Raw genomic sequence first — 22759 nt, 5'->3', positions numbered from 1 at the left:
GCGCGCGCGCGCGCGCGCGCGCAGGCGTGGGCTACGCACGCCGGAGGCCCGCCCCGCCCAACGCCAACCAAAGCCTGCTGCAGCGTTCTCTCCAGGTGGTACGGAACCTAGGTTGGCCCTCTCTACCCTGGGCCGCCTCTGACCCGGAAGGGGCGCGAGGAAAGAGGCCGTGCGCCTCTTGGTTAAAGAGCTTCGGGGGTTGCGGCGGGTTAGTGACAGGCGCGCGCTTAGCGATCGCCTGTGTCGCTTTACTCGGGAGCCGTCGAACTAGCGCCCGGTGAGTACCTGCCTGACTCCGCCGCTCCCCGCCACGCAGACTCGCTGAGGCCTGGAAGTGTTCCCAGAGTGTTCCTGCGCTGGAGCCTGAGCCTGGCCGTGTCTTGCAAGCTCTGTTAGGATATCTACCACCCTAAATGGACTGATAAGTGGCCTGCCCAGGAGAAAGTGTTGTCCTGATGGGGTACTGCTCTCACGTTCCCTAATAATCCTTAAAATGGGAGTCGGTCTTCTGGAGACCATACAGGTTTTTGGGAGAAGTCACTGGGGTCGGGGTGAGGTCTTGATCCCTACCGGAGGAGAGTGACTAACGGAGGCCCTCGGTGTTTCCTGTTACTGTACAGCCTAAGAATGGTTTTCACATTTTTTTTAAGATGGATTAAAAGAAATCAAAAGAAGAGTTTGTGGTACGTGGAAATTATATGAAATTCAAATTTCGGTGTCCATAAAGTTTATTAGAACACAGCCACGCTCATTTGCTTCTGTATTGTCTGTGGCCGCTTTCACTTCCTAACAACAGAGTTGAGCACCTGCCCACGAAACCCAAAACATTTACGGTCTAGAACTTAGCAGAGCAAGTTTGCCCACCCCAGACCTAGCAGGTTGACTCTCCACTGGGAGGCGGGGGCTGGAACAGACAAGAAACGCAGTGGGCGAAAATTTAGAATGGCATAGGCAATATGATAAATCGCTTTTGGGAGCGGGTGAGGGGGGGAATAAAAATTGAGAAGAAAAAACTTTACATGAGAGTCTATGTAAAATGAAGCTTAGAAGTCTACTAGGGATTAAGTGAAACAGTGATTCCAAGACAAAGGGGCAAGGGTTGTGTATTCGGACAGGCAAGCCTTGGTGTTTACCAAAAGGGAGCAAAGTTTAAAAAAAAAAAAAAATAGTAGAAAAAGACTTCCCTGTCACATAGAAAATGATCAAAATGTTGAAGAAAATAAATTGAGTGAGAAGTCCTGAAACATTTCACTCTTCTAGAAAAACCAGGCTGCTGTTGAGACTGATTGAAAAACCTTTTTAGTTTTGTCATCATCCATTCCTACTAGAGAGTCCCTTGAACTGCAAGGAGATCCAACCAGTCCATCCTAAAGGAAATCAGCCCTGGGTGTTCATCGGAAGGACTGATGTTGAAGCTGAAACTCCAATACTTTGGCCACCTCATGCAACAAGTTGACTCATTGGAAAAGACCCTGATGCTGGGAAGGATTAGGGGCAGGAGGAGAAGGGGATGACAGAGGATGAGATGGCTGGATGGCATCACCGACTCAATGGACATGAGTTTGGGTAAACTCTGGGAGTTGGTGATGGACAGGGAGGCCTGGCGTGCTGCGATTCACGGGGTTGCAAAGAGTCAGACACGACTGAGCAACTGAACTGAACTGATTCCTACTAGGGAGTTGCTAGCTTTCTTATAATCTGATTCTGCACATGCCACCTGTGACCATTTTGCAGTTTAGTATCCAAAATGTACACTGTTTATTAGTGAAATAATTGAAATATAGAGATGGAAATACCAGACCACATTACTTGCCTTCTGAGAAACCTGTATGCAGGTCAAGAAGCAACAGTTAGAACCGGACATGGAACAACAGATTGGTTCAAAATTGGGAAAGTAGTCCATCAAGGCTGTATATTGCCACCCTGCTTATGTAACATATGCAGAGTACATCATAAGAAATGCTGGGCTAGATGACTCACAAGCTGGAATCAAGATTGCCAGGGGAAATATCTACAGCCTTTAATGGCAGGAAATGAAGAGGAACTAAAGAGCCTCTTGATGGAGGTGAAAGAGGAGACTGAAAAAGCTGACTTAAAACTCAGGATTCAAAAAACTAAGATCAAGACATCCAGTTATCACTTCATGGCAAATAGATGGGGAAAAATAGAAACAGTGACCAACTTTATTTTTTATTTTCTTGGGCTCTAAAATCACTACAGACAATGACTGCAGCCATGAAATTAAAAGACGCTGCTCCTTGGCAGAAAAGCTATGACAAACCTAGACAGCATATTAAAAAGCAGAGACATTACTTTGCCAACAAAATTCTGTCTAGTCAAAGCTATGATTTTTCCAGATGGGACACAGAAAATACCCCATCAATGATAAATCAATCAAAATAACATCTGTTATACACAAGAGCCTCACAATTAAGGCAGCACACATACAGCATCCTTTCTCTGTTCCTGGTAGTAAAGTGCTTTTTAGCAGCTTTGAAAGATGATTAGAAGTTAACTCATTTGGTTTAGTTTTGTTTCTAGTTTTGTTTTGTTCTTTGGTGCACTGTGTGGCTTGCAGGATCTTAGTTCTCCAACCAGGATCCAACCCCAGGCCCCAGCAGTGAAAGTGCTGAGTTCTAAACCTTGGAGCACCAGGGAATTCCCTCTAGTTTTCCATGTACTGTATGTGTGATCTTGAGCAAGTCACTCCGTTGCCTGGGCCAGTTTCAACTTCTGCAGAATGAAGGAGTGTGGACCATGTGATCTCTTAAGATTGTATGTCTCCAGGCTTGAGAATTTAGGCTGTGATAAATTATCTAAAAATAGGTGAGCTGGAAGCAAGGAACAACAAAGTCTATGAATTTTTTTGTTCTTATTTTGCTAATTAAGGACATGAATCTACTATCACTGCCAAAATAATTTCATAGGAAAAAGGACATGTTTAAAAAATGTAAGACGTTAAGATGTAAGAAAGCTACCATCTCAGGATAAAGGGCAGCCTTTCCCATCCTAAAAAAGGATAGTTGCCAGGCTTGCACTGACATATTGAAAATAAGAATAGGGTAAATTATAACTCAAAAGCAGAAAAATTACAATGTAAAAATTTATTTTACAGTACTCATTATAAGTAATTGTTCCCTTGATACACTTTGGCAATTTGGATGGGGATAAATATATTATGCAACTCCCGGTAAAACTCAGATGTCCAACCTGATGTATTATTTTATTTCTGTCACAGTCACATTCTTGTCTCACATAGGCTGGTAAATGAAATTGGAACCTCACCTTACCCAATTGCACTCAATTTGGAATACCGTTGTTCCTCAGTATCAAGGGTGGCAGGGATTAGTTCCAGAACAATACCCGCCAACCCAGGAATGCCAAAATCTGCAGATGCCCAAGTCCCTTATATAAAATGGCAAGTATTTGCATTTAACTTGTGCACATCCTCTCACATGCTTTGAATCATTTCTAGACATGTAATCCTTAATACAATGGACATGCTATGGAAATAATTGTAAATTCAATGCAAATACTATGTTAATAGTTGCTGGTGCAGCAAATTAAAGTTTTGCTCTTTGGAACTTCCTAATTTATTTTTCCCCTAAATACTTTCAAACCACCGTTGGTTGAATCTGCAAATGTGGAGCCCTCAGACACCGAGGGCCAACTGTGTTCTGGAAAAACTGAAGAAAAGCCAAGGAACACCAGCCCTCTCTCTACCAGATTTCTCTCCCTACTATCCCCACAGAGGGAGTCTGGACACAGGTTGGGGTAGGAACTGGGAGGGCAGCCAAGACTAGCCACCATGTACCCGGAATGGCACAGCTTATGTTCCTAATCATTCCACTAGAACAGTCAGGAATAAAGAGCAGCATCAGTCAGAGACAACCTTCTAGAACCATTGTGCTAAGGTTCCCTGCCACTGGGCTTCATCTTCTCACTTAAAGAGATAACAGTGGTCCTTGGAATATCCACAGGAGTACTTTGGTAAATCTTAGGGGGCCATGCTTGAAACTGCCCTCCATCCCCCAGACCAGGGGTCAGCCAGCAGTGGCCTGCAGCTAAAACTCAGCCCTCTGCCTGAACACTTGTAACATTTTGTAATAGGAAACACTCATTCTGAAGTCCAGTAAGGGAAATGTTATCCCAATGGAAAAGGAATCCCATTCTTCTCATTTGTAGACATGCATTACAAAAAAAAAAAAAGAAAATGTACTCAATTATTATTATGTTTTGGCTTCTGTCAAAAAGTTTGTGGAAATGGCTTCTCTCTTATAAGTTCTTACATAATAACCCTGACTTTGCCTCCTGGCCCACAAAGCCTCAAAGATTTACTTGCTGGCCCATTACTGAAAGTTTTTTTACCCTGGCCCTAGAGTGAGGAAATAGCACCCTTAAACGGAATTAACTTCTTCCAACCTCTGGCCAGCAGTGACTTTCTCCCCATTTCAGAAGGAGAAAGAGGCCATCTCAGCCAACTCCTTGCCTTGGGGTTAATGGGTCCCTCTTGGGTGATTTGAGTCATGTAGGTGACAAGTCATCTGCCTGAGGGGACCATGAAACTCTGTAATATGCCCCATGGCTCTGCAGCTCTTCCCTGCCCTTGAAAACAGACCCTCGGGGATGTGTGCTTGGCCGTGGGGGCCCTTTTAGTTCACTTGACTTGGCTCTCGGGCCCTGAGTACTACCCGCCGTTGACCTTAGCATAAGAGTATGACAGAGAGAAGCTAGTACCGTCTGAAGCTCTCCCATGGAATGTGGGTAATCCAAAGGGGGTAACCCAGAGTTCAGTAGCATCTTCTCCTCCAGCCAGCCCTCCTAAGTTAGGACTCTCTTTTATCTCTTTGGACACCTAAATGATATGCCTTTGATTTTTTTTTTTTTAATTTTAGGAAGACGTGATTTTCAAAGCTAATTATGAAAACATATGTCATTGGAATCAGTGGGTGAGTAATTTTGCTACCAATAGCTGGTCAAGATACTCAGGATGTCCAAAGGGAGTTTGTTTCCATGTGGATATGGTGGGAGAAGGAGAAGCAGTGAGAAGGAAAGAGAAAAGAGAGCAAGCCACTGTTGAACTTAAAACAGTTAAGTATTGGCTACGTAAATGCCAAGAAATGGGAGAGTTTCCTGTAAACAGAAACAGGAGAGTCAGTACACAGAGTTTACCTGCTTGACTTTATTTTCTGAAGCTGACACCAGCGCCAAAGCCTCATCAGATGCTGTTTTGGTTTGGGGTGATATATCATTCTCCATGGCTGCTCTTGGGGTGATATATCATTCTCCACATGGCTGCTCTTCCGGTGTGACCTAGAAAATCTATCGTTTCTTTCCAGTTATGCTCAGTTTTGGACATGTGGAATGAGGAACCACTTCGCTTCTACTCCTTTTTCCCCATACTTTTTTATCTTGAAGTAGTCCTTATTGCCCTGGCATGATTATTAATCATTTACCCCTCTCCCTCTTAGAAGTGTCCTTAATCATATGGTCACCCTACCCATGTAATCAGAAGTGGGCATTCAAATAAGACTGCAGCAACTCAAGGGGACATTATTTGTTTTGCTAGTGCATTATATTCATCTTTTTTCTGAGTACTTTCACATTATGTGTAGTCTAGTTAATAAAATAGTTGAGACTATTGAAATTAAAAGTTTGTAATTTGGGGGAGATCATCATATTATTGTATTACATTACTATAATGAGTCATCAGTTAGAAGTAAAATTGAATGAATTAAATGCCAGAACTTTCCCTTGACTTGCTCCCGTCTAATTACAACGAAGTTCAGTTTTTCTCTGCATTGGCTTCTCCTGTCCATCCCTTGCTTTCCACGCTCATTGCCACCACCCTAATTCAAGCCCTTATATTCCCTGATTCCAGTCTCCTCCTCTTAATCTTTCCTACATACCTCTACCAGTTTAATCTATGTACAAAATTTTTAAATTATTCTCTTACCTGATGAACAGTACCCAGTGGTTCCCAGTTATTTAAAATGCAGTCTGAATTTCCGGATATATGAGGACCATCCAAAATAATAAAATGTATTAGCGTCAGGGGCAGACAGGCAGGGTACAGGAAAGATTTGATGTAGGAGCTTAGGGGTGTCACCAAAGACTCCATTTCTTTCTGTGTCTTCCTCCTTTTGAATTCATCTAAAGTTGGCTCCATTATTTGGTCACAAGAGACCACCAGCAGTTCCTGGGACCTTGTGCTGCTTCTGAGCCTAGCACTAGGGCAGGGACTTTGCTTCCCCTAGGTCAAGGGTCTCTCTTTGATTCGACCAGCTGTGTCACATACCCACAGTCACAGTCACAGGCAAAAGCAAGGGGACTGCCTTGATTGGTTTAGGCCAGTGGGGCCCTGCTCTGAAGTTGAGAGCGAGTCAGTCCAAACCAGACCTTGGAAACAGGGTGGCAGGAGGGGGAACCTGGGGAGGCCACTACCAGGTCCACTACAGGATCCAATCCAACTTGCATTCCGTATACGTGTGAGTAAATTCCCCTCGTCTCAGTATTCCAACATGATGCCCTCTATACAGAAATTTGGGTCATGCTTTCTTGTCGTGTGCATTTGGTTCTACACATAACTCCCTAAGAAAGCCTCTCTTCACTGTCTCTTCCTCAGGATTTTGTTTTACTGCTGCTGCTGCTTCTGCAAAGCCCTTGCCAGACTCAGCTGCAGTTCCTGCCTGCCTTCCTCCAAACGCACTGTGCTATGTCTCTCTTGTACTTAAAATTTGCTGCCCTGTGAACTAATTATTCGCTTGAGACTGCAAGGAATAATAAAGTTTCTGAAGGATTCAAGGGGCATCCATGAACCTTGTGAAAACTTAATGCTTGTGTGAAGATGTTCATTTTTCTAGGGGAAGGTTTTATAACCGTCATCAGATTCTAGCAAAGTTCCTTGATGTTAAAAAATGTAAACTCCCTGGGTGTTAGAGTTGAACTTTGTATCTCATCTCCAGTTGTTACCTTGGGCAAGTTTTTGTGAACATACAACTTTTCAACCCTTAGTTCCTCAACTGGACAATGGGAATTTTAATATCTACCTGTTGGCAGGAGGGATTCTCCACTTGTTGGGTTAATTACAGACAGTTTTTTTATCTTCTCCCTAGCCAGATGGTGGTGGTGGTGAAGTCGCTAAGTTATTTCCAACTCTTGTGACCCCATTGACTGTAGCCCACCAGGCTCCTCTGCCCATGGGATTTTCCAGGCAAGAATACTGGAGAGGGTTGCCGTTCCCCTAGCCAGATACCGTGTTCCAAATACAGTGACCTCTCTTGTTACCTGTCACACGAAAAATGGACTAGAAGTTTTTGTCACACTAGAAAAATGGACTAGAAGTTGTGCATTTATTTGGGTTTTGTGAACAAAGGAGGAAGTGGACCCAAGTAGTCACCCATTTCCTTCCCCATATCCCAGGATGGAATTTGCTCCATCTGGACACTCTGGCCCTGGGGTTGGAGAGCACGTACAGGAGGCTGTGAGCCTGCTGGTGCATGGTGGCTATGAGCATGCTGAAGGAGAAGGGTTGAGTCTTAAGGTGTCAGCTCACCAGGATGGTTGCAGACTAATTACAGGTTCTAGTCTCAGACTGGTTCAATTCTTTTCCCCCGCTCTCATCTCTCTGACCTGGACTGCCTTGTAGCTGGTCCATCTCCTCTGAGTCTAAAACCAATGGGATGCTTATTTTTCATTGGCTCCAGCTAAGTCAGTGAAAAGGAATCTGTTAGTTCAGCTACATGATCTTAACTAAAGAGGTAGGTCTAGAAAATAATACATTTTTGAGCCAGATTGCTCATACTGTAATAAAGTTACCCCTGTTTACTAGGTATTTTAAACCAAAATTCAGTAACTGAACTATGGGCATTCAATTTGGATTACAGACATTTTTGTTAGAGGGGGAAAAAATTCTCACAACGGCATTTACTCAATACACAGGGTAAACTCACCCACCCACTTTTCCTTTTTTTCACATTTTACTTTGTTTTTGGCCATGCCACATGGCATGTGGGATCTTTAGTTCCCCAACCAGGGATCCAACCGAGGCCCCCTGGATTGGAAACGTGGAGCCCTAAGCACTAGACTAACAGGAAAGTCCCCACTTTTCCATTTTTAAGGAGGTTGCCTATACCCAACTCAATTGTGTGGACTAAGGTTAAACAACAACAACAAAAAATTGTGAATCAAGTTCCTTTTACTTTGTAGGTATAAGGTATTTGGGTAATAATTGAATTATATCTAGTAAACAATTTTGATGAAAAAATATTAGATCCTTTTCCCCTTTCTAGATTATAAACATATTACAGTTCATCTTACTGGGGAATAAGCACAGGTTCTTACAAATACATGTGCCGTCAGGAGTTTTTTGTACTATAGACATTTGATGATATGGTGAAGTCTTGATTTCTTACAATAGTGGTTTTAAGTGCACAAAATAAAAGACAGGAATGCAAAGGAAACCAACTGTGATAATAATACAGTAATAAAAATATTTTTAAAAGCAAATTTGTAGCATTGTGATATACATGCTTCTTTATTAACTCACTGAATAGCACTGTCCAATGGTAAGTCTAAAAACTACAATAAATTTGAAGTAATAATGTGTATCACTGGTATTAATATAAGATGTCTGCCCCAAGTGCAACATGTTATGAAACTATCTATTTGTGATTTCTATTGGTGAAAAAGTCACAGGTACTATTAACAATAGTGTTGTTTATGATTTATATTTATAATGAAAGGAAATGGCCAAAATCTGTTAGAATTTAGTGAAAATAAAGATGTAAATTTCTTTCAAGTTCACAAAGACCTCGAATCTGTCCATAGACTCTTTAGAGTTACGTCAGCCCCAGGTTAAAAAAAATCTGTTTGAGTTACTGAGTGGAGAAGTGCTTTCCACCCACTATGCACGTTTCTGAGTCCCAGAAAACTAGATACACACACGGAGGAGGTGGTCAGGGTCCCCATTCTCCTTGACGTCACAGTCCAGCCAGAGGAGACAAGTAACTGACTGGATGCAATAAGCTACAATGGACCTCCCAAACCCATGGACAGCCCAACCAGTGAAGAGAGATTAGAGGAAAAGGAGGCACCCCACAGGAGATGAAAAGTCTTGATAGGTGGGCTTGTAATAAGCCACTCCTGCACTTTTCCTCACTGTGCATTCAGACAGAATCATAGTGAGCAGGGACAGTTTCATATACTTGCATTAAGATGTGCTGCTCACCTTCTCTGAGCGCCATGTGAACCCTGCAAATGTTTCAGCATAGACAAAAAATTCTTTTACTTCCAATACAATAGCTGTAATTTAAGTCTTAGTATTTAATATTACCCAGTTCACTTGCCCAGCAATTAGTTACCTTTCTGTTCCATCCTGTGGTTTGTTTCATAAGACCTACTTGGGCCTATGGTTTTGCCAAACAAAGAAGTATTATCTATAAAGAAAATAATTCTTCTTAGTTATTACGTATTGTGTGAAATATCCTTTTTGTAAGGTCAATTTAAAATGTTTTATGTTCTTTTAATGCATCTTCCTTCTCAGTATTCTCTGGTTTGTTTGTTTTTTTTTTTTTTTTTGGTTCAGTGTGACAAATGGTGGGAAGACAACACTGGCTAAGAATTTGCAGAAACACCTTCCAAACTGCAGTGTCCTATCTCAGGATGATTTTTTTAAGGTATCTATGAAATTTCTCAAATAATTTATTTCAATTGAAACAGTTGTAATAGCAGTGTTACTTGAATTACATCCAAAAGCCTTTGCTAAGTGATTGAGCCTTTGTAGTGGACAGGCTCTGGAGAAGGCAATGGCACCCTACTCTAGTACTCTTGCCTGGAAAATCCCATGGAGGGAGGAGCCTGGTAGGCTGCAGTCCATGGGGTCGCAAAGAGTCCATCACGACTGAGCGGCTTCACTTTCATTTTTCACTTTCATGCACTGGAAAAGGAAATGGCAACCCACTCCAGTGTTCTTGCCTGGAGAATCCCAGGGACGGTGGAGCCTGGTGGGCTGCCGTCTATGTGGTCGCACAGAGTCGGACACGACTGAAGCGACTTAGCAGCAGCAGCAGCAGCAGCGGCAGCAGCAGTGGACAGGCTCAATGCAATAGTGTTACTTGTCCACCAGATGGCACACTTATGGGAGCTAATCTTGATTTTATTTATCCTCATCACCAAAGCATTTATTAAAATTAAGGTTTGTCACCTCTTCCTTCTATGACTGTATTATTTCTGCACTGAAGTTTTTATGGGTACTTTATTGTTTTTCCAGCCAGAGTCTGAGATAGAGACTGATGAAAATGGATTTCTGCAGTATGATGGTAAGTAGATGAGCTTACAGAACATCATGTGCTAATGTTCATTCCTTTTTCAAACCCAAATAACTTTTCTATCTTTGAAGAGAGTCTCAGAATAAGTTTAAATATGTTACTGTACTTTAAGCATGCTTTTGTAAGGGTTTCTGGTACATGTTCAGCTGTTTAAATAAATGAAACCCTTTCCCCTGTTTTATGGTTAAAACTGAAAACATTGGAACAATAGATGTTTCTTTTGAAGGTGGGGCAAGGTAGGTCTCTGTTGTTCTGATCCCTACAAAGGACACACACAGCTACCTAGACGATCATCTGTGTCCTATCTTGCCTAGGTCAAACTCTAGGACTATGTGTCTCCTGACCTTACTTTCCCAGTGACCTAAGTACTGGGGCTTGTCACTGCTCAAAAAAGATTAGTAAATATTTTTAGATGGATTCATTTCACCCCCTTGCCCACTCTAACACTGCTTTGAACCCAATAGGGTAAAGTCCATCAGAAAAGCATCTGCTTATACCTGTAAAGGAATATCATACTAGTAAACCATATTTAATGGTCTTATCAACTTTTAATAAGATCATTGAGTACTTATGAAAACTAGCTTTCTTAAAGAGCCATGAGATATGTTCCCTATTTTTAACTTTGATAACCTGGGAGGGAAAATGTTATGTAGTCAATTCTTACAGAAACATGTAGCTTTAAGAGAGGCAAAATCCTTGACTGGCTATCTGCCCCTGTGTCTTGAGCCAGTATATTTTTTTCTTCTCTTCCCCTCTTCTATTGGTTAGTGAGAAAGATTATTACAAAGTAAGAGTTAAGCAAGGAAAATATATTTTCAATAATTGACAAAAATTTATTCCTGACTTAAATGAGTTCTTACAAACTGATAAGAAAAACATGAATATCTCAAACGAAAAGTGTCCAATAATGTGAATAAGTTATTCACAGAAGCATAAGGTTACTTGATTAATAAATGTACAATAAAAAGTCAACCTCAAAAGTAGTTAAAGAATTAAACTTATTTTTTCCCGCTTACCTAATGAATAGATTTTTAAAGCACTAATAATTAATAATGGCATAGGCCCATTAAAATAACTTATTGGTGCAATCTATTTTGAAAAGGAGGTTGAGCATATGTCCCAAAGACCCTAAAATATTCATGCCGTGTGTTCAAATGTCCTACCCCTGGGAATCTATCTTAAGCAGAATTCTGAGCTCTTTAGGTAAATGCACAAGTTTAAGGTAAGTCAAGGTAATGTTGAAATCTTTATAACTACCAAAAGAATAGTTTTAAAGTATATATCTATCACATTTATAAATAGATGGAATCATTAAAATATAGCTGATAAATATAAAAAGTAAAAAATAGAGAACTGAAATATCAAAGGATGGTGGGGAAATAGAAGATGGCATAAAATGATAACTTTAAATCAAATATATCAGTACCTATATTAAGTTAAATCAGCTAAACATGTTAACAGGTTGTCAGACTTTGAATTTTTTTAAAAGTCTTAATACATTTCAATGTATTGAAGTAATATAGAGATATATTCTAATTACAGAGAACTGAATTAGAAATCAATAGCAAAAGAGTAAGTAGAAGATTCTAAAGTGTTTGAAAATTAATCAGTAGTTTTTTTCTGATTTTTAAAAACTTTTTGTTATGAAAAATTTTAAGCAGATACAAAAGGAGGCAAAAAAAGTATAATGAATTCTGCTTTTAAAATGATGAACTCTTGGCCAATTATATTTCATCTATATCCTCACCCACTTTCTCCTTCTGTATTATTTTGAAGCAGGTCCCAGACATCATCATATTTTATCTGATGCAAGACACTTTGTTATATCCCATGGGACAAAGAAAAATCACAATGAAAATTAGAAAATATTTTTAACTGAATGTAAAGAAAGTGTATTAAAACTAATGGTACTTCTTGTTCTACCCAGGATGGCTTGGCCCCATTACTTGCTATTCCTCCCTCTTATAACTAAAAACCCTGGATAGAATACAACAAACAAAGAAAGACTCTGAAAGATGAGAGCATATTGACTAGGGACTTTGGATCTTGAGGAATGACATTGAGTTCCCTGGGCAGTCCTTTTTTTTTTTTTTGCCTGTCATATATATCTGGAAAAAGATGGTAGAGAAGTGTGCAACACAGAACCATCAGTAGGTACAACTAAAATCCCCCAAGAACTCTGTTCCCTTTCAGTTCAGTTCAGTTTGGTTGCTCAGTCATGTCCAACTCTTTGCGACCCCATGGACTGCAGCACGCCAGACTTCCCTTTCCATCACCAACTTCCAGAGCTTACTCAGACTCATGTCCGCTGAGTTGGTGATGCCATCCAACCATATCATCCTCTGTCATCCCCTTCTCCTCCCGCCTTAAATCTTTCCCAGCATCATGGTCTTTTCCAGTAAGTCAGTTCTTCTTATCGGGAGGCCAGCGTATTGGAGTTTCAGCTTCAGCATCAGTCCTTCAATGAATATTCAGGACTGATTTCCTTTAGGATGGACTGGTTGGATCTCCTTGCTGTCCAAGGGACTCTCAAGAGTCTTCTCCAACACCACAGTTCAAAAGCATCAATTCTTTGGTGCTCAGCTTTCTTTATGGTCCAACTTTCACATCCATACATGACTACTGGAAAAACCATAGCTTTGACTAGACAGACCTTTGTTGGCAAAGTAATGTGTCTGCTTTTTAGTATGCTGTCTAGGTTGGTCATAACTTTTCTCCCAAGGAGCAAGCATCTTTTAATTTCATGGCGGCAGTCACCATCTGCAGTGATTTTGGAGCCCCCCAAAATTGTTCCCTTTAGTCAAAGGAATAGAAAAACAGTGGCCTAACAGAAGAGAAAATTATTTTGGTAATATCCACTTTACTGTAGCCAAATAAAAGGAGAAACAACTTCCCCTCATGGTGTTAACAGGGCGCAGTGGATTTCTGGACTTTTGGACCAGCAGTACCAGCACAGCAGGGTCTATTGGCTTTCCATGTTAGCATAGGAATCATATCAGTAGTGCCAAAAAGAAAGCCGAACTTCCACACCTAACTGGCAGCAAAAAAACAGGAATAAGGCTGTGTGAGGTGGTGTGAGTTAGCACTCCACTTTCCTTAACCAAGTTGTGTCAACTACTGTCAGCAGGACCCACTGGAGAGCTGAACTTCTGTCCTCACTGAACTGTAATGAAGCCACACCTGAATGCTACTGCTTTCCTCTTTCTCCTTCCACAGCCATCCCTGCACCTCAGTATGGTGATGCTCAGCAGGCAGCTGAACATCCACCCAACCTGGACCTGCACACTACACCTGAACAGAGTAACTGCCTGCAAAAATGAGATTAAATAGGCTCAAGAGCCTTATAACATAATAGCCAGAATTTCTAGGATGAGACTGAAAATCACTTGTCATACTAAGAACCAGGCAACTTTCAATTTGAACGAGAAAAGATACCAACACCACGATGACACAGATGCTGAAATTCTGACAAAGGTTTTAAATAACATCCATAAAAAGGCTTCAGTGAACAATTGTAATCATTCTTGAATCAAGTGAAGAATTAGAAAGCCTCAATAAAGAAAGAGGACATGTTAAAAAGAACCAAATAGAAATCTTAGAACTGAAAACTGATACAATAACTAAAATTTTAGAACTCACTGGAAGGGCGTAATAGCAATGTAAATATGACAGAGGAAAGAATCAATGAACTTGAAAACAAAACAGTAGAAATTATTAATAATCTGAACATCAGAGAGAAAATAGACGTGGGTCAATAATAAAAGATCTAACATTTATATCATCAGAGCCTCAGAAGGAGAGGAGAAACAGTGGTGCTGAAAAGTATTCAAATTAGTAATGGTCTAAAACATCTCAAATTTGGCCTAAGATGTAAACCTATGGATTGATGAATCTGAGTGATCCTCAAAGTTAATCAAAACTAATCAAGAAAAAATAGAGAAAAACAAAAAAGGTCAATATCACTACAAATTCCACAAATATCAAAAAGATAAGGATATTATGAACAACTTTATGCAAATTGAAAACTTAAATGAAGTTAACCATCTTACCAAATGCAACTTAATCAAAACAAATACCAGAACAAAGAGAAAAGCTTAATAGCTCTATGTCTATTAAAGGGATTAATTCATAATTTTAAAACCTTCCACTAAAATATCTCTACACACAGATGGCTCAATTCAGTTGTTCTGAAGTGGGAGTGAGAATTTGCATTTCTGATAAGTTCTCAGATGTTGCTGCTGCTGGAAGTACCACACTTTGAGAATCTCTGTTATAGGGTACTTTTCTAGAATTAACAACTGTAAGCTCTGAAAGTATGCACATTTTTAAGTTTTGAGTATTATATATTTGTATCCTCTGTAAATTCTTTTAATGATTTACCTCCTCTTATTTATCTGTAAGAGCTCTTTATATATTAAAGATACCCATTCTTTGCCAAGTATATTGCAGGTAATTTCCCCAGTGTGTCACTGTCTTTCTAACTACTTTATAAATATCTGGTCATCCAAAACTGTTACACATTTATATAGTCAAGGGGGAATAGAAGTTATAAATAAAGCAATGAGTTTATAATTGTCAAAGTTGGTAAATGGGGACATGGGAGTTCATTGCACTCTACGCTTTACTTTTGTATGGTTTTAAAATTTTCCAGAATGGAAATATATCGAGCATACCACCTTATCAATGTTAGAGTTTATATTTTTTGTCTAAAATGTTTGTTAATTAGATGTTTTGAAGGAAAGTAGAATAGTGTTATTTTATATGTTTATAGGTCACTGGATATCCTCATCATAAAAAGCCACAGTGTAAAACCTTTGTTGTATTTATTTCATATTTGTATATGTTTGTCTGAAGTGCTCGAAGCGCTTAACATGGAAGAAATGATGTCCACCATTTCCTGCTGGATGGAAAGCCCAACACACTCTCTGGTATCAACACACAAGGAAAGCATTGAGGAAATTCCCATCTTAATTATTGAAGGTTTCCTTCTCTTCAATTATAAGTAAGCATTCCCCACTCTATTAATGACTCTGAATGAATGGGGAAAAAACTCTAAATATGCACTAAATATGCTGTTATTTTAGGCCCCTTGACACTATATGGAATAGAAGCTATTTTCTGACAATTCCGTATGAAGAATGTAAGCGGAGGAGGAGGTAAGTTTTGAAAATGCCTTTGTGGATTGTAATTCAAAAGACAAACTTTAAGAAAAACAAGGAAACAGCATTATTGAACAATGTGTATATGTTATTTTTCAAGCAAGAGAAGCCTCAACTCTTCACAAAAAACAAGACCTTTTTCCGTAAATGGCCACCCACATGGAGTAATGCAAATTACTTTTCTAAGAAAAGGCTCTTATATTAAAACAAGCTGTTTGGCTCATCTTTCCTAAATCTTCATATGGAGCAATTTCATTTTGATTATGATTTTAAATTAATTGGACTGTATTCTGCTACAGCCATTGAGGACACTGATTAGTTTAAAGCTTACTACAACATAACAGTATTGCTATCATTGTTTATATTAATATTGTCAGTTCTTTTATAAATCACTTGAGGGGGGAAAGATAATTAGGAATGGTAGTCAGTGAGTTACAAAGTTCATTTTTAGATCAGAGGATTAAGTCTATTGTGTGTTGTCTTTGCAACTGGCATTGAGTCTAAAAAGTATGGTCTTAGTCCTTCTCAATCTCTGAGTGATTTCCCCATTGTCCTGACCACTATTTAACTTTATCAGTTTTGTGTTTCTGTCAACATAAAGTTTCCTACATATTTTGACAGTACAAGGGTCTACCAGCCTCCAGACGCCCCAGGGTACTTTGATGGCCACGTGTGGCCCATGTACCTAAAGCACAAAAAAGAAATGGAGAATGTCTCATGGGAAATTGGTGAGTGTCTTTTTCCCTTCAAGGAAGACTTTTAACTGTCATTGCCTCAAAGTACACAAGAGTACATGAGATTTTAGAAGGTATTTTTCTCATGTAGTAGATTGTAAAAGGACATTTTAAGCCAGAACCTTCCTTTTCCACATTGGCTCTCCTGGCTTCTGTTTCTCTCTCTATGACTCTTGTCAAAGTGTAGCAACTTCTAAATGTTCATTTATTCAACAAATACTGATTGAATGCATTCCCTGAACAAGGCACTGCCTTGGTGTTATCAAGGGAAATAAGACAGACTTGGTCTCCACTCTTAGGAACCAACATTCTATCAGGGAAACAGATGTTAAACACACTTGCTGCATAAGTTGTCCTTTCTAGGTATGCTGAGTACTGTAAGACTGAGCTTCAGGGGGACTCTCCCAGTCTCAGCAACCAAGGAATGCTTCCTTGAGGAAGCCACATTTAAACCACTTTATGATAGATTTAACTGCACAAAGGCAGGGATAGGATAGAAGGTCACCCCAGACAGTGGGTATGGTGCATGAAAAGGCCAGGGTGCACTGGCAAGAAGGTTGTGGTAGAGAGAGACAAAACAACGGGTGATGTTGGTGGTACAGGAAGGGTACAGACCTTACAAGGCCAAAGGTCATTGTCCTAAGGAAAGTGGGAAGCCCTCTACAGAGAAGCTTATTACAAGGATATGGTAGATATAAAATTTTTGTTTCAGTCAGATCCTTCTGGCTTTGTGAAGGGTAGATGTGTAGGGTGCAATATGGAACATGTGTATTCAGAGGAACTGAATGATAGAATAGATACGCAGGGTGCAGGTAGTTGAGGTGTCAAGGACAACAGCTCAGGGATTGTCAGGTGTTATTTCAGAGAACAGGAAAAAGTGAAGGACTCACAGATTTGGGAGGAATGCAAGTCTGTTTTGCATACCAGTAATGAAGTTGAGATACCTGAGGGACTTAAAGCAGTGATTTAGATATAAATACCTGGATCTCTGGGGCTGGACTGAGAACAGATCCTTGGGATACAGAGTACAACATGGAGAAGATGTAGGAGGCTGGAGACAGAAGGCTTTGGGATGGGGCAGAGCAACCAGGGTGGACTTGTCGTTTCAGAATAAAGGGAGTTGCCCCTACTGTGAGAGACTTCCTGGCCTCTTTGGTAAATACGGAAAGCACACGGGACCTCCCCATGGTCTGGAGGCTCTTATGATCCCTTCTTCAGTCCAGTCCAACCCCTCTTCCACATCCCCAGGGCCTCTCATGACATTTTTGGTCACACTGTTTCCAACCTGGACCATTGGTTGCAGGGATGTCTTCTTCTTACTACTGCCCATCACCCCGCCTCCGCCATCTCATGCTCCTACCTTGCTTAAATTCTTCCAAAGCATTAAATGCTTCTCCAGCCCTTTGGGATAAAATCTAAACAGCCAGGAAGGATCTCAAGGTCTCCAAAGGCTAACTCAGAGCCTTGCTCTAAAATCTCATTTCTATACTGTTCGTGCCCCTCCACATTCTAGCCTTTCCAAAATGAGCATCTTTTTCTTAATAGGCTAAGTTCTCTCCTACCTCCCCCTACCTCTGCAGTATTCTGACTAGAAGGCTCTTTCCTTCCTTTAACCTACAGAATTTTCTTATAACCTACTTCTCATACCAAACTGACTATGGCAATTTTTAAAAAAATATATATCTCATGGCCTGGAGAATGCAGATTCAGCACACATGTGACAGAAATCACACACACACACAGAGCAGACAGACAGACACAAACACACACACACACACACACACACACACACACACGGCATGGTTTAAGAAGCTTCACAGGTTATCCTGATAAAGAAGTTTGAGAACTATTTCCTTAAATAATTGCTTTGAGAAAGCACCTGTTTGGTGCTCCTAAAGTGACGTATGCACAACGCCACTTAACTCTGTGTCTTTTTTGTTTTCATAATTTTCAAATCAGCTAGTTTGAATTTCTCTGTAATAACCCAAATCTCTTACCTATTGTACCCAGCTGTATATTTTTCTTTTTAATGGCTATTAATTTCTTCTAAAATTATGTTCCTGGGTTCTTTAAACTTACAGTGTCCTCAAGAGATGCCAAATGCCAGAGTAAGCATCCCATATTAATAAGCCTGTTAGCATTTGAACTACTCATTTTTCCCCTTCTCAGTTTATCTAGATGGAACAAAATCTGAGGAAGACCTCTTTTCACAAGTATATGAAGATCTAATACAAGAACTAGCAAAACAAAAGGGTTAGTATTGTCCAATCAAAGTGGATTGTGAAGGAGCAACCAGGAAAAATATTTCGTTACATACCCATAAATGGTGTTGTTGTTGTTTTAGTCACCAAATCACGTCTGACTCTTTTGTGACCCCATGGACTGCAGCCCACCAGACTCCTCTATCCATGGGATTTCCCAGGCAAGAATATTGAAGTGGGTTGCCATTTCCTTCTCCTGGGGATCTTCCTGACCCAGGGATTGAACCTAGGTCTCCTGCATAGGCGGCAGGTTCTTCACCACTGAACCACCAGGGAAGCCCCAAGAATGGTATACCAGAATGCTAATGTAAGAGTGATCGTATCCATTCACTCATTGCTTTGATGACAGTTCAGAATCAGAGACTCTGAATGGGTCTAGGGACTTGATTACTTTTTGAGTTCTTTTGAGGGTGAAAATATTCACCCTTTGTTATTTCTCTTAACGACATTTCTGTTATTTAGTTCAAAATTTTTAATAGATGGCTGTTATTTCAATGGAACTGAAGTTATTCTCTGAATTGAGTGAAATGAAATGCTGATGATCTTGTTTTAATAGGTATAGAGTTCCCTTTCTCCTTTATTCCTCAAAGATTTTTCATAAATACTTATTTCCCAAAATAAACACAAGATTTTAAAAATAACTTACTGAGTATTTCTTTAAGGTTTTCATATCAGACAATACATTTTGCAAGTGACAGAAATCCTCCTAAATCTGGCTTAAGCAGAAAGAAAGTACAGGAGTGGCAGTGGCTTCAGGCTCAACTGAGTTAAGGAGCGCCAATGGGGTCCTCATGGTTCTGCCTCAATTTCTCATTTTCTTTTTGGGTGTATTTTGAGGTCAGTCTCTCTACACTAACAGACATGAAGTATTTTGGCAACACCATTCTCCTAAATCCAATAGCTCCAGTAAAAATAAAGTTTTGTCCTTTTTCAATATTGTCAATGAGTTGATAAACAAAGCTGAGTATTGGGTACAGGAGGATCTATATGTTATTCTACCCAGTTTTGCATATGTTTAAAATTCTTTATTTTAAACATTTTTAAATCAATTTTCCATATTATCCCAGCTGAAAAGTCCCAGGAAACACTTTGATTGGTCCCACTTGGGTCACATGACTTTTGCTAAACCAATCACTATGCCTGGGAGATGGCTTACTTTGGTTGGCTAAAAGTGGATCATGTACTCATGTTGTAATTGAGTAACTTAGGAAAGGTGTCCTGATTTAAGGGGAGAAATCCCCCAAAGGGAAGGCAGAGTAGGAGGTAGAAACCAGAACAAGGATGACAAAAGTGTGCTGGAAAAACAAAACTATAGATCTAGATCTTTCACTGGCACTGTTTGAGCTAACACTTTTCATGGCTAACATACAAAATGCAGTCATCAGCTGGCTCAAGAGAAGACAGTATGAATCACTTTGGCAGTGAAGAATATTACATGCTCTTTTGGTGAGAAACAACTCCCCTGGTGCAAATGTCATCATCTCTCAGAAAGAATTAGATTTCCTGTGTCCTCAGTAAATTCCTAACTGACTAGAGGGTTGAGCCCAGCCAGGCAGCTCATTGATCCTAACATACTCCCAGTTTCAGAATCAGCCCTTCATGTAGGCATGAACCTATTTAAAGAAATGTCAGGACTGTACTAAAATTTCTTCCTATAAGTGGAACTTAAAATCCTTGCCAGGTATGCCTGCTCACCCCTGCCATCTGGTACTCTGATGAAAGGCATGCCCCCCATCATGAAGCTCAGGCCCCAGCATCAGTGGATGCAGAGAATGTAGAGTGAAGGGAGGGACTCAGCCTTTGTAAATGATAGCACCTGAGCCAGAGCCACTTCTCTGAGAGCTGTTGGCTCCCTTGCTGACCTTGATAGGATACTTACAGGGTGTTGATACATACAGTGGTTGAATACCTATACCTTTCCATTTTCTCAGTAATGGCTAGGCTTGGGTCCAGTTGTCCTTTAATGACCAAGTCACATGCTGACGTTTGGCCTTATGCTGTATCTGCTGACAAAAATGAACGAGCCTTGATCATGTAGCTCAGGCAGATTGCATACTGAATGCCAGCTTTTGCCATCTGGTCCAAGACCCAAGAAAAGCTGGCGTTGTTTTGACGGGGGCTGAAAACCCACAAGAAAGTACATTTCCATGTCTATGACACCCTCCTCTTTCCTTACCTACATCCTAGAGGTTTGTAAGGAAGTATTCCTTCGTAAGACTATCTTGCCTGTGTTTGAGATATTGGATAAAGCTTAAAAAGAGAAAAATAATAATAGAAGTGTTATAAGAAACATAAAATCCAAGGAATATCAGCTTTTCCTACCTCCAAGATTTATGTTCGTTTTTCTTTTTTTTTCCAGTTGTATAAATAAGTTACTGCGTTATTTATAGTAACACATCACCTTTCCCAGTTCTTCCAATCACAGTGCCCTGGCCAAGCTAGCCTGGAGGGATCCTTAGCATAGCCTGGTTTAACCCTCATTGAGGTTAAACCAGGCTGTTCTGAAGGCCTTCAAATGTTTCAGATGAATCTCAGGCTTCTTATAGTATCTCATAAACTAATTTTCTATTCTAAACATGTAAATCATAATTGTGATAAAGCAATAATAATGAAACAGAAACAAAGATTGAATTTAAATCTCTCTCTTACGTGGTTACATGGCTTAGATGGTTAATTCCCATGTTTACTTTTGTTTTTAAATTAGTATTTAATGTTGAATAAGCTTTGTAGAGTCCATTATATAATGAAACAATAAAACTAAGTAGCTCTCTCAGTTAAAGGATTCAAGGTTGAGTTCTGTTTTGCTCCTTAAAAGTAAATTATAAGACCTGACATTGACATCTTCCTGCAAAAGAAAAATGTCAAATAAGAGGGCTAAAAATTGCAAAATAAAAATTTAATAAAATGAATTTGGGGGGATATTTTTCTATGTTGAATTTAAAATCTAATTTCCAATTATAAATTAACGATAGTATAATTGCCATAAAATTATTGAACCATTTCCTACTGTTAGATATTTAGCGTTGTTAAAAAGATTTTTACATTGGCAAATAATGTACTGTAAAATATCTGTGTGTATTGCTGGTTTTCTTCTTGAATGATATTTAAAATTTTCGGAAGTAGCACTTGCTGAGTCAAATAGTATAATCATTTTTATATTTTGCATGCCTCAAAGATTACAAAAAAAGGTGTGCTTTTCTAGCATGAGATGTGTAATAAGAATGCGGCAGGCTGATCATTGACTTTCTAAGCCAAAGTCACTAAATATTCAGCTCGGCGTCCTCACTTTTAAAAAAGGTAAGAATACTTCTTTCCTCAAACTAAGGATATCATTTCAAAACAAGAATATTACTGTATCAGCCACCTGTTGTGATATTCTTCTAGTTCTCAAATTATTTCATTCCTTGAAGTCGAGGATCATTATACTAATTGCAAATAATACTGGATATCTGAAAATAGGCTTAAATTTAGCACAAGGATTAAAAGAATGAGATTTGGACTCAATTTAGTTCTTTACAGAAAACCAGCATTTCTGGTCCCAGAATCTGTGTAATCTTAACACATCTTGATGTTAGTGTGAAGATTTAATAAAATGACAATTGGACTTCTTCATTAATTTCTTTTCTTTTTGTAATTATTCCCAAGGTGTGCGAGTGACAGCATAAAGTTGGAATGGACTGAAACCTTCCTGGAGTGAACTGGAAAATTCCAAGGAATCTATTCAAGTACCATAACCAAGATACATTGTGCACTTTGGTACAATGACAGTCTGTTGTTTTGTTTGTTTGGTCTATCACACATGATTTCCTTAACACATGGAACAGTAAGTGGCTATCGATGATAATGGACAGAAATTTACCCTAATGCTGTTCTCACACCAATAAGCGCACATATACAGCATATCTCACAAAGACTGAGTCATTTTCACTAGACCAATGATTTTCAAACTTTTATGACCGGGACCCAAAGTAAAAAATAAGATGTAGATCACAATCCAGTATATATGTAATCTATTGATGTGTGTGTGTGTGTGGATGAGGCTATATATGTATGTATATGTGTCTATACTTGTTGCATGTATCATATCAAGTATCATATAACATTAACCTCACATACAGTATACTCTTTATATTTTTCTATTTTTAATTTTTAAAAAATATTTGTTACCATCCCATACCGATGCCCACCTCCTGCAAATAATGGGATTACCAGGAGTAGCAATCATATTGAATAAATCAACAATTTCCAACAATATCTTTTTGTATGTGTTTTGTCCT

At 39.5% G+C, this 22759-nt stretch overlaps 1 protein-coding gene and 1 long non-coding RNA gene across 13 annotated transcripts; one reads left to right on the top strand and one right to left on the bottom strand.

Moving 5' to 3' along the window:
• Positions 1-50: 50 nt before the first annotated feature.
• Positions 51-22736, top strand: NMRK1 (nicotinamide riboside kinase 1). 12 transcript variants are annotated; one of them, XM_081505599.1, is made up of 10 exons: positions 51-277; positions 4896-4949; positions 9587-9677; positions 10271-10319; positions 15183-15330; positions 15413-15484; positions 16109-16215; positions 18391-18474; positions 18566-18643; positions 22128-22736. In XM_081505599.1, exons 2-9 carry the CDS (start codon positions 4921-4923, stop codon positions 18592-18594), a joined length of 609 nt encoding a protein of 202 aa, XP_081361725.1. In that variant the 5' UTR covers positions 51-277; positions 4896-4920; the 3' UTR covers positions 18595-18643; positions 22128-22736. The 12 variants fall into 12 exon arrangements, with proteins under 12 accessions (XP_081361725.1, XP_081361750.1, XP_081361760.1 ...); XM_081505624.1 differs by lacking the exon at positions 18566-18643 and adding an exon at positions 3260-3418; XM_081505634.1 differs by lacking the exon at positions 18566-18643 and adding an exon at positions 3239-3418.
• On the bottom strand, positions 5163-6119 carry LOC145512114 (uncharacterized). Its single transcript, XR_014058300.1, has 2 exons — positions 5957-6119; positions 5163-5322 (listed from the first exon to the last, which is right to left on the bottom strand). It is a non-coding gene; the product is annotated as an uncharacterized LOC145512114 (long non-coding RNA).
• Positions 22737-22759: the final 23 nt, after the last annotated feature.

Source organism: Giraffa tippelskirchi, chromosome 1 (genome assembly GCF_054371585.1).
Source record: "Giraffa tippelskirchi isolate mGirTip1 chromosome 1, T2T-mGirTip1v1.2.pri, whole genome shotgun sequence".
Classification (NCBI taxonomy): Eukaryota; Metazoa; Chordata; class Mammalia; order Artiodactyla; family Giraffidae; genus Giraffa; species Giraffa tippelskirchi.
Note: the sequence above shows the minus strand (reverse complement) of the source record. Positions and strands in the feature narration are given on the sequence as shown.

Bases quoted from the DNA above. Each gene is read 5' to 3' on its own strand.
- NMRK1 (XM_081505599.1), top strand. From the start codon at position 4,921: ATGAAAACATATGTCATTGGAATCAGTGG. The intron at 4,950-9,586 runs GTGAGTAATTTT...TTTTTGGTTCAG, and splicing joins TATGTCATTGGAATCAGTGG to TGTGACAAATGGTGGGAAGA. The intron at 9,678-10,270 runs GTATCTATGAAA...TTGTTTTTCCAG, and splicing joins CTCAGGATGATTTTTTTAAG to CCAGAGTCTGAGATAGAGAC.